At 39.6% G+C, this 13,726-nt stretch overlaps 1 protein-coding gene across 2 annotated transcripts in view; it reads right to left on the bottom strand.

Annotated features, from left to right (window-relative positions):
• The window catches only part of ARIH2 (ariadne RBR E3 ubiquitin protein ligase 2), a 48,556-nt gene that overhangs the window by 18,105 nt on the left and 16,725 nt on the right, over window positions 1-13,726 (bottom strand). The window contains exon 2 of one of the 2 annotated variants that reach the window (XM_032411243.1): window positions 9,574-9,619. The exons of the other annotated variant lie outside the window; for it this stretch is intronic. Coding sequence (XP_032267134.1) covers window positions 9,574-9,612 — 39 coding nt within the window. The 5' untranslated portion in view covers window positions 9,613-9,619. The remainder of the gene's footprint in view (window positions 1-9,573; window positions 9,620-13,726) is intronic. 2 annotated transcript variants of the gene reach the window in all.

Genomic DNA, 13,726 nt, shown 5'->3' with positions numbered 1-13,726 from the left:
AGTATGCAGTCATTGAAAAGGATGTTACAGAAATAAGTTTATTGACATAGAAAGTTCACATTCTAACGTCAGGCTAAAGAAGCCAGTAGTAAGATAGCATGTACATGTTATAGCCACAATGTTGTTAATAGGGAAAGAAGACTAGGGCGCCTGGGTGGCTCACAGTCAGTTAAGCGTTTGAACTCTTGATTACAGCTCAGGTCATGATCTCATGGTTGTGAGAAAAGAGCTCCGCGTTGGGCTCTGTGCTGACTGGAGAGTCTGCTTGGGATTCTCTCTCCCCCTCTGCCCGTCCTGGGCTCCCGCACACGCATGCTCTCTCTCTCTCTCTTAAAAAGGGTGGGGGGGAGAGGGGAAGCAGATTAGGCAGGCTAGTAACAAAAAGGAACACCCTGAGGTGGTCAAGACTAGAGTAGAGCCACAAAAGACAGGGTTGTGTTTAGAGGTCTAGATCAGGCTTCCTAGGGAGAGAGCACTACATAGCACAAGGGTGCTACTGAATCAAGGAGAAACAAGGAGCACACTTCAGGCCAGGGAGCCAAGAGAACACACAGAACCTTGGTACTCTGCCCACTGGACTGATTCTTTAAACAGGAGCTACCAAGGAACTCTAAGGCAGTTGGTCCACAGATAAGAACTGCAGGGGGAAAGACACAGCGACCAACATGTAATCCCTGCCCTTAGAGCTCAAGTTACTCCTGAAAGGAGACAGGTGCACACTTACTAAACAAGGGCATGTCCCAGTGCATAATCAGTGTCAAAGGCTGTGCAGTGAGTGAATGCCTTTTTATCCTACAGCCCAGGTACATCTGGAGAAAACCAAGGTCTCAAGATAACACATTTCACTAAGGGTGGGGGTCCCCACATCCCTTCCATGCAAGGTAACAGCCATCTGACTCATACATGTTGCTGTAGTATTTTCCTCTTGAGGACCATGGAGACTTTAGGTCTAGGATTCCTGAATTGTAACTGACATTTCTTCTAACTGTAGCCATAACAAAACTATTTATCCACAGCAAACCACTATCACAAAATGAAAACAGAGACAAAACATATGGTTTAAAGTTAAATAACTGCTTTGAATATAACTTCTGACTACAGTTTTTTGTTTTTTTTTTTAACCTGATAGTGATACTGTTTGGGATGACCTCCTCACTGGAGCCTTTTCTACCACTTCTTACCTAATGGGGCCCAATCAGCCCTACACCATTTTCTGTCCTGACTTCTAAATGTCTTGGCATGCAGTGGCTATTAGGTCCTGACAAAGGCACTAAACCACCCAGGAAACCATAGGAGTCCTGACCATGTCCAGCAGCCACCCCCACCCCCGCCTTCCTCACCACAGATGGCTTAGGTGGGGCCTGTGAGCTAAAAACAGGGGTCAGGCTGCCTCTCACAGATCCACAGAGCCTAGAACTGAAGAGAGGGTGACCCCTCAACAGATGCCGATCATTAAGTGACATCTTATCTTAATCTGTGGATTTTCAAAATCGAACTCCTCAACTTTTCTTAGGAAAAAGAATTTTACCACTCTATCTAGTCTGATCCTTTGATTTGAACAGCACTTAACAGCAGCAACAAAACCTCAGAATTTGCACACCACATGCAGCCCACCTATGGAAAACACGGCCCTCTGTTGAAACAGAAATTTTATTAATGACTGCAAGTCCACTAATGACCAACTCAGAATATCCCAGCAGAGTTGAGTTTTGGTGAGAAGAGATTATGTGAAAAGAGGATACGTCTAGCACTTTATGAAACTGACAGTGGAGTATATGAATCTATTCTTTCAGTGCCGACAGCCAAGAATACAGCAATATATACACGATAAGAGGCACACATGTGTCAGCTATATGCACCTCCCACCAGCCTTCTGCAGGAAGTGCTACTGTGATCTCCACATCACAGATGGAGGTGTGAAAATGGCCCATATTACGTCCACAGCATATCATAGAAAACCAGGGACTTTCCCTCAGTAATCCATTATAAACCTAAAGGAACTCAGAGACTATTAATTTAAACAAAATGCAGTGTGACTGTGCCTTGCCCTATAATGGACACCAGGGAATCTATAGGGAAGTCAGGTTCCAAAAGGTTCTCTGGCAAAAAGAGCACAGGGGTAGATGAAGAGTACCTAGAAGAATTTATGCTAAAAAAGTAGTCCCATGGGATGCCTGGGTGGCTCAGTTGGTTAAGTGTCTGCCTTCAGCTCAGGTCATGATCTAAGGGTCCTGGGATCGAGTCCCCATCGGGCTCCTTGCTCAGTGGGGAGCCTGCTTCTCCCACTTCCTCTGCCCCTCCCCCTGCTCGTGCTCTCTCTGACAAATAAATAAAATCTTTTTAAAAAATTAATTAAAAAAAAAAAGTAGTAGTCCCAGCAGGGAGGCCACCTCATCCTTGATTTGGGGTCACAAGAGAGAACTGGGGACGCCTGGGTGGCTCAGTAGGTTGAGCGTCTGCGTTCGCCTTGGGTCAAGATCCCAGGGTTCTGGGATTGAGTCCTGCATCGGGCTCCCTGCTCAGTGGGAGTCTATTTCTCTCTCTGACCCACCCCCTTCCCCTACTTGTGCTATCACATGAGCAAGCTCTCGCTCGCTCTCTCTCTCTCTCGCAAAAATAAATCTTTTTTTTTTTTAAAGATTTTATTTGTCAGAGAGAGAGAGTGAGAGAGAGCAAGCACAAGCAGGGGGAGCGGCAGGCAGAGGGAGAAGCAGGCTCCCCGCTGAGCAGGGAGCCCGATGTGGGACTCCCATCCCAGGACTCTGGGATCATGACCTGAGCTGAAGGCAGATGCTTAATCAACTAAGCCACCAAGGCATCCCAAATAAAATCTTAAAAAAAAACAAAAACAAAAACAAACCAAGAGAGAACTTGACTGTGCACACACGTCCCAGCAGTATCTCAGAGAAAGCAAAAACAGTGATTTAGGGGCAGAAAAGGATGTGGGAGGGGGTGCAGGGGCACCAACATTTAAGCCATCTTCCACAAGAGGGCCAGGACAAACCTTGGAGATGAATCTGTCTTTCTCAGAGTGCAAACAGCTGAACTCTCTCAAGAAAGAATTCCCTGAGTATTCACACCATTACTGTTTAATGCTCAGAGCTCAGCAATCCATTCTAAATCTATTAGAGTTGATAGTTCACAACTGGGGAGAGTCTTCCATTCTTCTGTATGTTTTCAATTGTGGAGAACAGAATCTTTTATAGCAGAATCAAGATGAGCCCTTGCTGGACAGTTTTGATCAAGAAATTAACAACCTATCAGTACTATTGTCTGAACCCCTCCACTCCATATCCCTCAGGATTACCTTCCTGAAACCCTGATGTAAAAGTAGTAATACTAAACAGCTCTTACAGAGCTCTCACATCTTGCCGGGATCAGTTCCCACACTGCTTAAAACCCATCACTGGTTTCCAGTACTGAGGAGACAAACCTTAAGCTCTTAGTAAAAGAGTCATCAGGACCACTATGCCCTGGAGTCCAGCAACAGACCAAGTGATTCTAGCACCCCCACACACCTTACTAACTATTCTCTACCAAGGATGCCCTTTTTTGTAGCATATACTTGGAAATTAAAGAATATACTTCTGTAGAACCTGTGTGTCACAGAAGAAATCACAGAAGAAATTAGAAAATGTTTTGAGCTGAATGATAATGAAAATACCACAGAATAAAACTTGGTGAGATGCTAACATGATGCCAGAGGGAAATTTACAACTGTAAATGTTTATACTAGGAAAAAAATCTAAAAATCAATGACATAAAGTCCCCTTAAGAAACTAGAAAAAGACCATATAAATAAATCTTTAAAAAATGGGGAGGGGGGGCGCCTGGGTGGTTCCGTGGGTTAAGCATCCAACTCTTGGTTTCAGCTCAGGTCATGATCTCGGGATCAAGCCACATGTTGGGTTCTGCACTCAGCAAGGAGTCTGCTTGAGGATTCTCTCCTTCTGCCGCCCCATCAACCGTCCCTCTGCAGGTGTGAGAGTGCGCTTGCATGCACGCACTCCCTCTCACTCTCTCATATAAATAAATGAATCTTTAAAAAAAAAAACAAACTAGGGGCGCCTGGGTGGCTCAGTTGTTAAGCATCTGCCTTCGGCTCAGGTCATGATCCCAGGGTCCTGGGATCGAGCCCCACATCAGGCGCTCTGCTCGGCGAGAAGTCTGCTTCTCCCTCTCCCACTCCCCTGCTTGTGTTCCCTCTCTCGCTGTCTCTCTGTCAAATAAATTAAAAACACAACAAAACAAAACAAAAACCCTAGAAAAAGACGACTAAACTCAAAGCAAGTGAAAGGAAAAAATTAAAAAGAACCAAACAGAAATAAATAAATCCAAATAATACTGAAAAATAAAGTCTGTAAGTTGATTCTTTAAGAAGATCAACAAAGTTGATAAAAACTTTAGCTAGAACATTTAAGAAAAAAAGGGAATACAAATTACCAATAACCGGGGTGAAAAAGGGACTATCCCTAAAAACCTAACAGGTACTAAAAGGAAAAATAAGGGAATGTTATAAATAATCTAATTTTAATAAATCTAGTATCTTAGGTGAAACTGATAAGTTCCTTGAACACTACTTAGCGAAACTGACACAAAATGGAAAAAATAAACTGAATAACTCTGTATCTATTAAAGACATGGAATTCATAATCAAAAATTTCCTCACAACATTCCATGCCCACAACTTTTTACTGGTGAACTTTATCAACACTAATCTTAAACACTTTCAGAAACTCAAGAAAGTAATACTTCTTCCAAATTAATTTTATGAGACTAACATAATTCAGATACAAAAATCTGACAAAAATGTAACAAAAAGAAAATTACAGATCAGTATCCTTTATGAACATAGACACAAATCCAAATATTTTAGCAAATTAAATCCAGCAATATAGAAAAAGGACAATATAGTATGAAGTGACGTTTATCCCAGGAATGGAAAGATGATTTAACATTTGAAAGCTCCTATTGTAATTCACTGAATTAACAAAATAAAGGTGGAAAAAATGATTATTTCCATCACAGAAAACCCATTTGACAAAATTCAATATTCATTCAAGATAAAAATTCTCAGCAAATCAGGACAAAAAGTGAACTGCCTGAATCTAATATAGGGCAATTATGAAAAGCATTATATTCAATGATGAAACAGTGAATGCTATATCAGGAAAATGGTACAGATGACCACCCTCACCATTTAACATTATTATATTGGAGGCCCTAGCCAGGGCAGTTAGTAAGGCAAAGGGGGGAGGAAAAAAAGACATAAAATACATTAATAAAAGATTGGAAAAAGAAGAAGCAAATTTGTCTCTATTCCTAGATAAAATGACTGTTTACTCAGAAAATCCTAAACAAATATACAAACTACTAGTAAATGAATTTAGTAAGATAACAAAATACAAAGTCAATATACAAAAACCGAAAGTATTTCTATACAGCAGCAAACAAATGAAAACTAAAATTTAAAACAGGTGGAATGTGTTTTAATGATATATTTTATTTAGACTAATACATACACCTATATTATTATTTTAACATGTAATCCACAAAATTATTCATGAACTATTTTTATTTCATATCCTTTTTTTCATATAAGTCTTCAAAGTACACTATATATTTTAGAATTATAGCATATACCAATTCAAACTGGCCACATTTCAAATGCCCAACGGCTACATGGGGTCATAGCCACCAGACTGAACAACATAGCTCCAGACCGAACACAGCAATCAAAATTAATCAAAATCAAAGCAGGGTTTTTTTGGGGGGCAGAGGGCACAAATTAAAAGTTGATCCTAAAATCTGTGGAAGGTAAAAGACCCAGAATATCCAGAGCAATCTTGAAAGAGCAAAGTTGGAGGACTTAAACCATCTGACTTCAAAACTTACTATGAAGCTACAGTAATCAAGACAGCAAAGTACGTAGGGGCTTAGAAACAGAGATCAATGAAACAGAATAAAATCCAGAAGTAAACTCAGACATTTACGGTTAATTTTATACAGAGGTGCCAAGGAATTCAGTTGAGGAAACGTTCAACAAATGGTTCTTGAATAACCGAACATCATTACACAAAAACAAACCACAGAACTTAGACACTTCATAACACGCAAAAATTAACTCAAAATAGTTCACAGATTTAAATGTAAAACTAAAAACCATTAAGACTTCTAGAAGAAAATCTCTGCAACCCTGCTTAGGCAAAGATTTCTTAGATACAATGAAAGCACTACCCTTAAAAGAAAAAACTGATAAACTGGACTTCATTAAACTTTAAGTCTTCAAAGACATTATTAAGAAAATGGAAGAGACAAGCCACAGACTAGGAGAAAATAATTACAAATCATGTATCTGACAAAGGACTTAATTCAGAATCTATAAAGAACTCATGCAACTCAATAGGACAAATAACCCAATTTTTAAAAATGGGCAGAAGATTTGAACCCTTCACCTGAAAAAGGTTATGAACAATAAATATGCAAAAGAAAAGATCCTCAACATCATCAGTCATAAGGGAAATGCAAATTAAAACCGCAAGATACCACTATATACTCACTAGAATGAATATAATCCAAAAGACTATCAATACCAAGTGCTAGCAAAGATGTGGAGAAACTGGAACCCTTATATTATGCTGGCAGGAATCTAAAATAGCATTCACCTTGGAAAACAGTTTGGCAGTTTCTTAAAACATTAAACACACACTTACCATACAACCTAGCAATCCCACTCCTAGATATCTATCCAAGAGAAATGAAAACATATGTCCATTTAAAGCCCTGGACATGAATGGTCATGGCAGCATATTTCATAATAGCCCCAAACTGGAAACAACCCAATGTCCATCAACTGATGAATGAATGGATAAACAAAATGTAATATATCCATACAATGGAAAATCATTCAGTAATAAAAAGGAAAGCACTACTGACATGTAATACGACATGGACAAACCTCAAAAACATTGTGCTCAGTGAAAAAAGCCAGACACAAAAGACTACATATTGTACAATTCCATTTATATGAAGCTTCTAGAAAAGGTAAAACCATATGGAAAGAAAGATGATTCCTAGTTGCCCGGGGCTGTGACTGGGGACTGACTAACGAACACAAGGGAACTTTCCAGATGATGAAAATGTTCTATAACTCAGATTGTGGTGATGGTTACATAGCTGCATAAACTTACTAAAATTCATTTAACATACACTTGAAAATGGGTGAATTTAATGTCATGTAAATAATATTTCAACAAATCTGTATAAAAATAAAATTGGTTGATGCCTAGATACATAACAAAGCAAATGTAGCCAAAGGTTAGCAAATGTATAATCTTGACAGCAGGTGTATGGATGTCCACTGTACAATTCCTTAAACTTGTTTTAATTTTTCATAACAGAAGTCAGGAGGTACTTTTAACACAATTGTAGTAACTTGCATAAACAAATGTCACAATAAACAAAAGGCTGACCTTTATGCTACTATATCAAATAATCACTTTGACCTTTTACTTACTCCTCAAAATAAAAAATTCCCCTTCAGAGTTTTAACATAGTTTTGACCAAAGGTTAATTGATCATACAATGTGAATTTCAGCATAAGCAGATATAACTTCCACACAGGTCTATAATGCCAATAACTTTACAACACTCTGTGGCTCTCTTTCAACCTCCCAGATCAAGCCTTCTTAGTGTTCCCATGGATGTTCTACTCCTTAAATGTTGCCATTCCACAAAGCACAGCTCTCAGGCCTGTCTTTGAGGCATCACAGTTGTGCTTAAGCCTTGGTCAGTGTGAACAGAAGCCCCAAAGGTAAAAAAAACTCCTCTCTTACTTTTCCTGGGAGCTGGGGAAGGGAATGTGACTGATTAAGGTGGGGAAGAGAGGACAAATAGTGGTATAAAGTTCATCAAAGACTGAAGGATGCCCTCAAGTCTCTGGTGGTCCAGAGTAAAAAATGTGGTAAGAGCAGAAGCCAAGAGCAGCCTATCTTCCCTGCCTTTTTCTCCTCTTTCTCTATACCATCAAACCTGACCAACAATGGGTCAGGAGCCTCTGGGGAGCTTGCCTTCCAGCTTGAAAAAACTGTGGGATCACCCTCTGTTGTCATTTACCCTGAACACTGTTCTGCACTGCCAATCCAATTTGACTTTGTTTTGCCGTTGCATTTATAATCCCAACACCCTCGAGTGGTTTCCAGTTCTTCATTTCAGGAACACCTTAGCTACATGCATGTCGGAAAGGACTTTGCTGCTGGTCTTCAGTATTTCCCCAAGGTTGCAGGCAAAAATCTTCTGTCATTTTCTACAATCTATGTTTGGGACAGACGCTTAAGGTTATTTCCCTGATACAAGCCCTCAAAACAAGTTCAGTAGTTACCAATTGTGCACAGATACCTAAAGGAGTAGACAGCTGCTGGGGAGTCAAGTTCTTTCAATTTCTTATAAACAGTGTAGTAAGTGTGCATACAATTCTATCCCTACTTCATAAGTAGGGCTTGGGGGATGGGAAGTGGGGACCAGTGGGAAATCTAGAATGTGGGCCAATGATGCTAAGATTTTTCTCACAGAGATGTAATAAAGTGTACAGGAATGTTTTAGCCACCGTCACCAGCAAGGAGCTCTTCACTGGTTAACAGTATAAAAGTCCACCACCTCTGCATTTCATTAGATATTCTGGAGGCACTTCCTTCCATATTCTAAGGGCTTCAGAGACTAGAGAAATGAAATAGTGTAAACATCCAACTGTCACTTAAAGTGGAGACCACCTTGATGAGATAAAACTTCTGAATCTGCGTGGCCTCCAACCCACTCACTACAAGGAGACAGCAGCAGGATTTCAAGACCTTAGATAAGGTAATTCCAGCAGCAATTTGGTTCCTGACTTATACTTCAGCAATTCTGTAACTTGCTGTCCCACCCTATGTTTCAACTTTACTGTGTATATTTTCTCCATTAGGTCCCTAAGCAGAAAGCAGAACGTGGTAAAAACAATTTTTTAAAATCACAGGTCCCCCCAAGTCCACCTCAAGTTTGTTAGTAAATGAGAGCCACAAATTTCTTTGTAAGTCTCTATCAGAATTTTATATTAATCATTGGAACAAACATTTCTTGATCTCCTGACCACAAAGAACTTAAAATACCAGAGCGAGATAAACCTTGCTACTGAAGGAAATGATAAGTACATACAACATTTTGGACCCTTTCTAACACACAGCCAATATCCATTTTTGGAAAAAATGTTTTAAGAGTTTCAGGAAATTTAACAGTTACTATTTGACATCCCAGAGCACTTGAATAGTATTATTATTATTCAAAATAATGCACAGAACGTGCTAATTTTATGTAAGGATCAAGGCACATAGTGAATAGCCTCTGCTCTTCACAACAGGTCCCCAAGGAAACCCATGGGCATGGTCAGTTGCTTCTTCCTCTTTTTAGTCTCCTATAGCTGGTTCAAGCTGTCCAGCCCTCGGGGACAAGTTAATAACACGGCTTGCAAATAGATCTTTCCCCCAGAAAAAAGAAATCCAGCAGCCCACCAAAACTGTCACCAGCCCTTCCCACACTTACCAGTGCCATAGGGAGGATGCAGCTGATGGCAGTGAGCATCAACGGCCTGAAAAAATACAGGTGGTAGTTTCAATTTTTATTTAGAATTCTTACTTGCCAACTGCCTGAAAATTTTTAAGGCTACACGAATGGGTCTCCATGCCTCAGCCTGTGTTAAGCCACTTCGTGGTCCAATCACATTTGTTAACAAATGCTAGTGGTAATTCACTAAACAGCAGAGATGAAGGAAAGGAGTGAATTGTGGGTGAGCTTCTGGGTCTGGGGTAGAAAGGGACATGATTGATATAGGAAAGCTAGCCTAAGGAGATCAAGATGGATGAATTCAGGTCTTGGAGGGTAGGGGGTGAGGCGAGAAAGTACTAAAAGGCATAAGAGGAAGAAACAAGGTCAAACCACAGAGACAAAGGAATAGGTGAACATCACCCTAGAATGGGACAAAATCAGCAGCAGTGGTGGTGATAGTGGGGTCCCAGCAGGCCTCTGACTTTAGGCAAGGTTCACCCCTACGGTCTAATTTAAGTGGTGGGCCTTCACTTCTCCCACACTTCACATCTACATATTCTCAGCTTCTAGAAGGCCAGCTCTCTGGCTCCTGATCATAACTTTGCTTCCTTTCACTTTTTCTTTACAGGTCTCCATGGAGGTGGGCTGACTTGTAATCAAGGCACCCATGCTATTCATGCTTTAAAAAATCTGGCTAAATTTGAAGATTTCTCTTGTCTAACCTTAACTCAGTCTGTCTTTGATCATTAAAATAAATACCAAGAAACCCAAAGACCTCACTAAATAAAAAGTTATTTATGGAAATACAATAAAGCAAAAATATGAGTCATCCATCCCTGACCACGAGGGTACTTTATTATGAAAAATTCCAAACATCTACAAAAGTGAAGAGTATGGTGAAAACCATGTACCCATCACCCAGCTCCAACATCAACTCATGGCCAGGTCCACTCTATCTGTACCTCATCCAACCATCACCTGCTACAGTATCATGGAGTAAATCCCAGCCTATATTTTAGGGTGTGCATTTTAATGAAAAACCTCTGGAAAGTACTTAGTACAAAAGGCTGGTTAAGCCCCTACTAGAATTCTAAGAGTTTTCCAGGGGGTGCCATAAAGCAGGATGACCACCATTTTTAAGAACCAAGGTCATATCCAGTAACCAAACCAAAAGAAATGTAGACAGGAGCTGTCATCCAATGAACTGCACATTGTAGGATTAAAAGCCAAATCTCCTACCATGTTCATGCAGCCACAAGCCCATCTTGTCCAAAAATGATTTCAAATAATGCTCTGCCTCTTGTAGCTACTGCTACTGTAAGGAGGCATATAAGAGAGAATACCAAACACTATCTTGGCAGTATCATTCATGTTCCCACTCTTCTCTAGAGGACACCTCAGAGGCTAGCATATCTTACTGATAAAGCCACAGACTCCAAGAACATATTTCAAAGCAGAACTACTGATTGCTGGCCTTAGGTAGCTATGCTTAAAACATATAACGCTATTTTTATAACCTTTCTGTTTATATAAAACTCCATCAGAAGTGGAAGCTCCTTGAGGACAGAGATTTGAAACAATTTCCTTTTCTGCCATAAGCGAGCACTTGGCACAATGCCAGCACCAGGACTGGGTCCTACATGCTAACACTATCCTCTGTCACAGCATACCCACATTCTCCTCCAGAACCCAGACAGGCACCAAGATCTTTCAGGCCTCTAGGGGATGCAGGAAGAGGCCAGATACAGCTAATGTGAGCAAGGTTTAAAAAAATAAAAAGTAAAAAAAGGAAGGACAAGAGGTCTTCTGAGAGTTTGCAGAGGGTTCTGAAGGGCAGAGATGCTTACAGGAGGTTTGAGGAGACAAAATTCAAACACATGGGTTAGAGCAATGGGCAACAGGAAGCAGTTCAGTTTAGGCTGGAGTCTGAAGAAGTTACGTTAAGTTTTTCAACAGACCAAGATAATCAAAGTGGCACTTTTAGTGGATATATCAGAAAATATGAAATAGGAGAAAAAGATTTATTTAGATCTCCTCTCTCACCATTCTAAAAAAAGAGGTGGCAGAAACTAAAGGCAAAGAGATCTTAAAATTATTTTATGGTAGAGGTCAAACTATTTTTTTTCCCCAGCTCTCAGCATCTATCTAAAAGTTAAAATAACGGAAGACACTCAGAAACACTTGTTTATTGGGAATCAACGAGTTCTTAACCTATCCCAATTACCAATAACAAAGAAAATCAAATGGTTTATAAAAAGCACTTTGATGAAAAGGAACAATACCTGCCACCCCGTCCCTCCCCAGCCTCCCAGTCTTCCTATCCAGGAGAAATCTCTACAGTTCTTCTGGTTGTCACCAACCTCATTGAGCATGCCCATAATTCTATAGCAGATTTAGTTTACTTATACCACTCCCTACCACCCCCTTCCAAGGCCCAACCTTTTTATATTTAAATTACTATTTTCAGTTCCTTCTATCAGTTACCTTTGTAACTTTAAAATATTTACAGGACCAGAACTGCATTTTCTTCCTTGTGCTTCCAAAGCCACTATCCTTGGGCCATTCAAAGAAGGATATTCTTTATACATTAGGCACAAATACGTTATCTCTATTTAGTAGCCACCAATTACTTAATACTTGTGCCACTTATGTGTTTGATTTATATTTGCTTACAACTTTTTGCATATAGTTTTTCTGCTTTGCACAGGAATTCTAATTCCCTTGCCCCTTGTAAAAAGTTCTATGGTTTCTTCACTGTATTCCAACTATCTTCCAGCTTCTTCATTTAATCTGTTGCTTGGAATCTATCCATTCCCGTTCCCGAATGAATTTTTCTTGGATCCCATCAAATCTGTGTTCAAAATTGGGCTGGCTACTTTCCAGGGTAAAACAGAGTTCCTACTGTACAGGTAACATGAGACTTTTTATTGGACTACTAGGTTAGTTCAGCCATTTCTTGAGTATTTTCCTCATTTTTTATTTTCATCTGCCAAGTTAACTGCTTCAGTAAAGGTATAAGGAAAGAAAATTTTGGGAGTCCTTGCACATCTGAAAACAAGTGTATTCTGCTATGACAAATTCTAGGTTCAAAACCATTCTCCCTCAGGACTTGGAAGACTGCTGCTCCACTGCCTTCTGGTTGTCACTGTTGTGGATGACACAGCTGATTCCCATTTCTTTTAGAAGACCCAGTGTATACAGAAACTTTTAGGGTTTTCCATCTATTCTTGTTTTTCTGAAATTCTAGCACTGCGTCTTTCTTTATTCTTCTGGGCATTGGGTAGAACCTCTCAATATGAAGAATGCTCCTTTCTTTAGATCCTGGAAATTTTCTTCTTCTTATACTTTTAAATATTTCCCTCCTTTCAATTTTTGTTCTCACTTCCCAGAAATTCTGGTAGATGATGGATCTCTGAATTGATCCTCTATGTCTCTTTTTTCCGCATCAATTTTTGCCTGTATTTTGGCTTTATATTGAGATTTTCTCTTGATTTTTATCTTCTGATCTATCTACGGAATATCTTTTAACTTGACAAACGCATAATTCATCTCTATGAGCTTTTTTATTTTGACAGTTTCTTCCAGATGGCATCTCCCATTGTTTCATGGATGCCATATCTTCTTGAATATCTAGGAGAATACTAAATAGTATGCTTTTAAAAACAAGCAAAATCATCTACGGGTCTGTTTCAGCTCAGATCAATTTTCCTATTTCTCTTCCATTTTGCATGTTTTCCTCAAATGTCTGGTGATTCTTGGTTAAAAAAACAAAGGGTCACCAAAAAAGGGAATGAAGTAGTGATGCATGCTATAACTTGGATGAACCTCCAAAACATCATGCTAAGTGAAAGCAACCAGACACAAAAGGTCATATATTGCAGTTATGTATCATATATTGATTCCATTTATATGACATATATAGAATAAGTAAGTCCATAGAGACAAAAAAGCAGATTAGTGGTTGCCCAGGGCTGGGGGGAGTGAGAAATAACTGTTTAATGGGTACCAGGTTTCCTTTTGGGTAATGAAAATGTTCTGGAACTAGATGGAGATTACGGTTCCACACTGTGAATGTACTAAATGCCACTGAATTTCAACTTTAAAATGGTTAATTTTATATGAATGTTACAATTTTAAAAGGGGAGCAGGT

This window comes from Phoca vitulina, unplaced genomic scaffold, assembly GCF_004348235.1.
Source record: "Phoca vitulina isolate PV1807 unplaced genomic scaffold, GSC_HSeal_1.0 scaffold13, whole genome shotgun sequence".
Classification (NCBI taxonomy): Eukaryota; Metazoa; Chordata; class Mammalia; order Carnivora; family Phocidae; genus Phoca; species Phoca vitulina.
The sequence above is the reverse complement of the archived record's forward strand: the minus strand, read 5'-3'. Positions and strand labels throughout refer to the sequence as shown.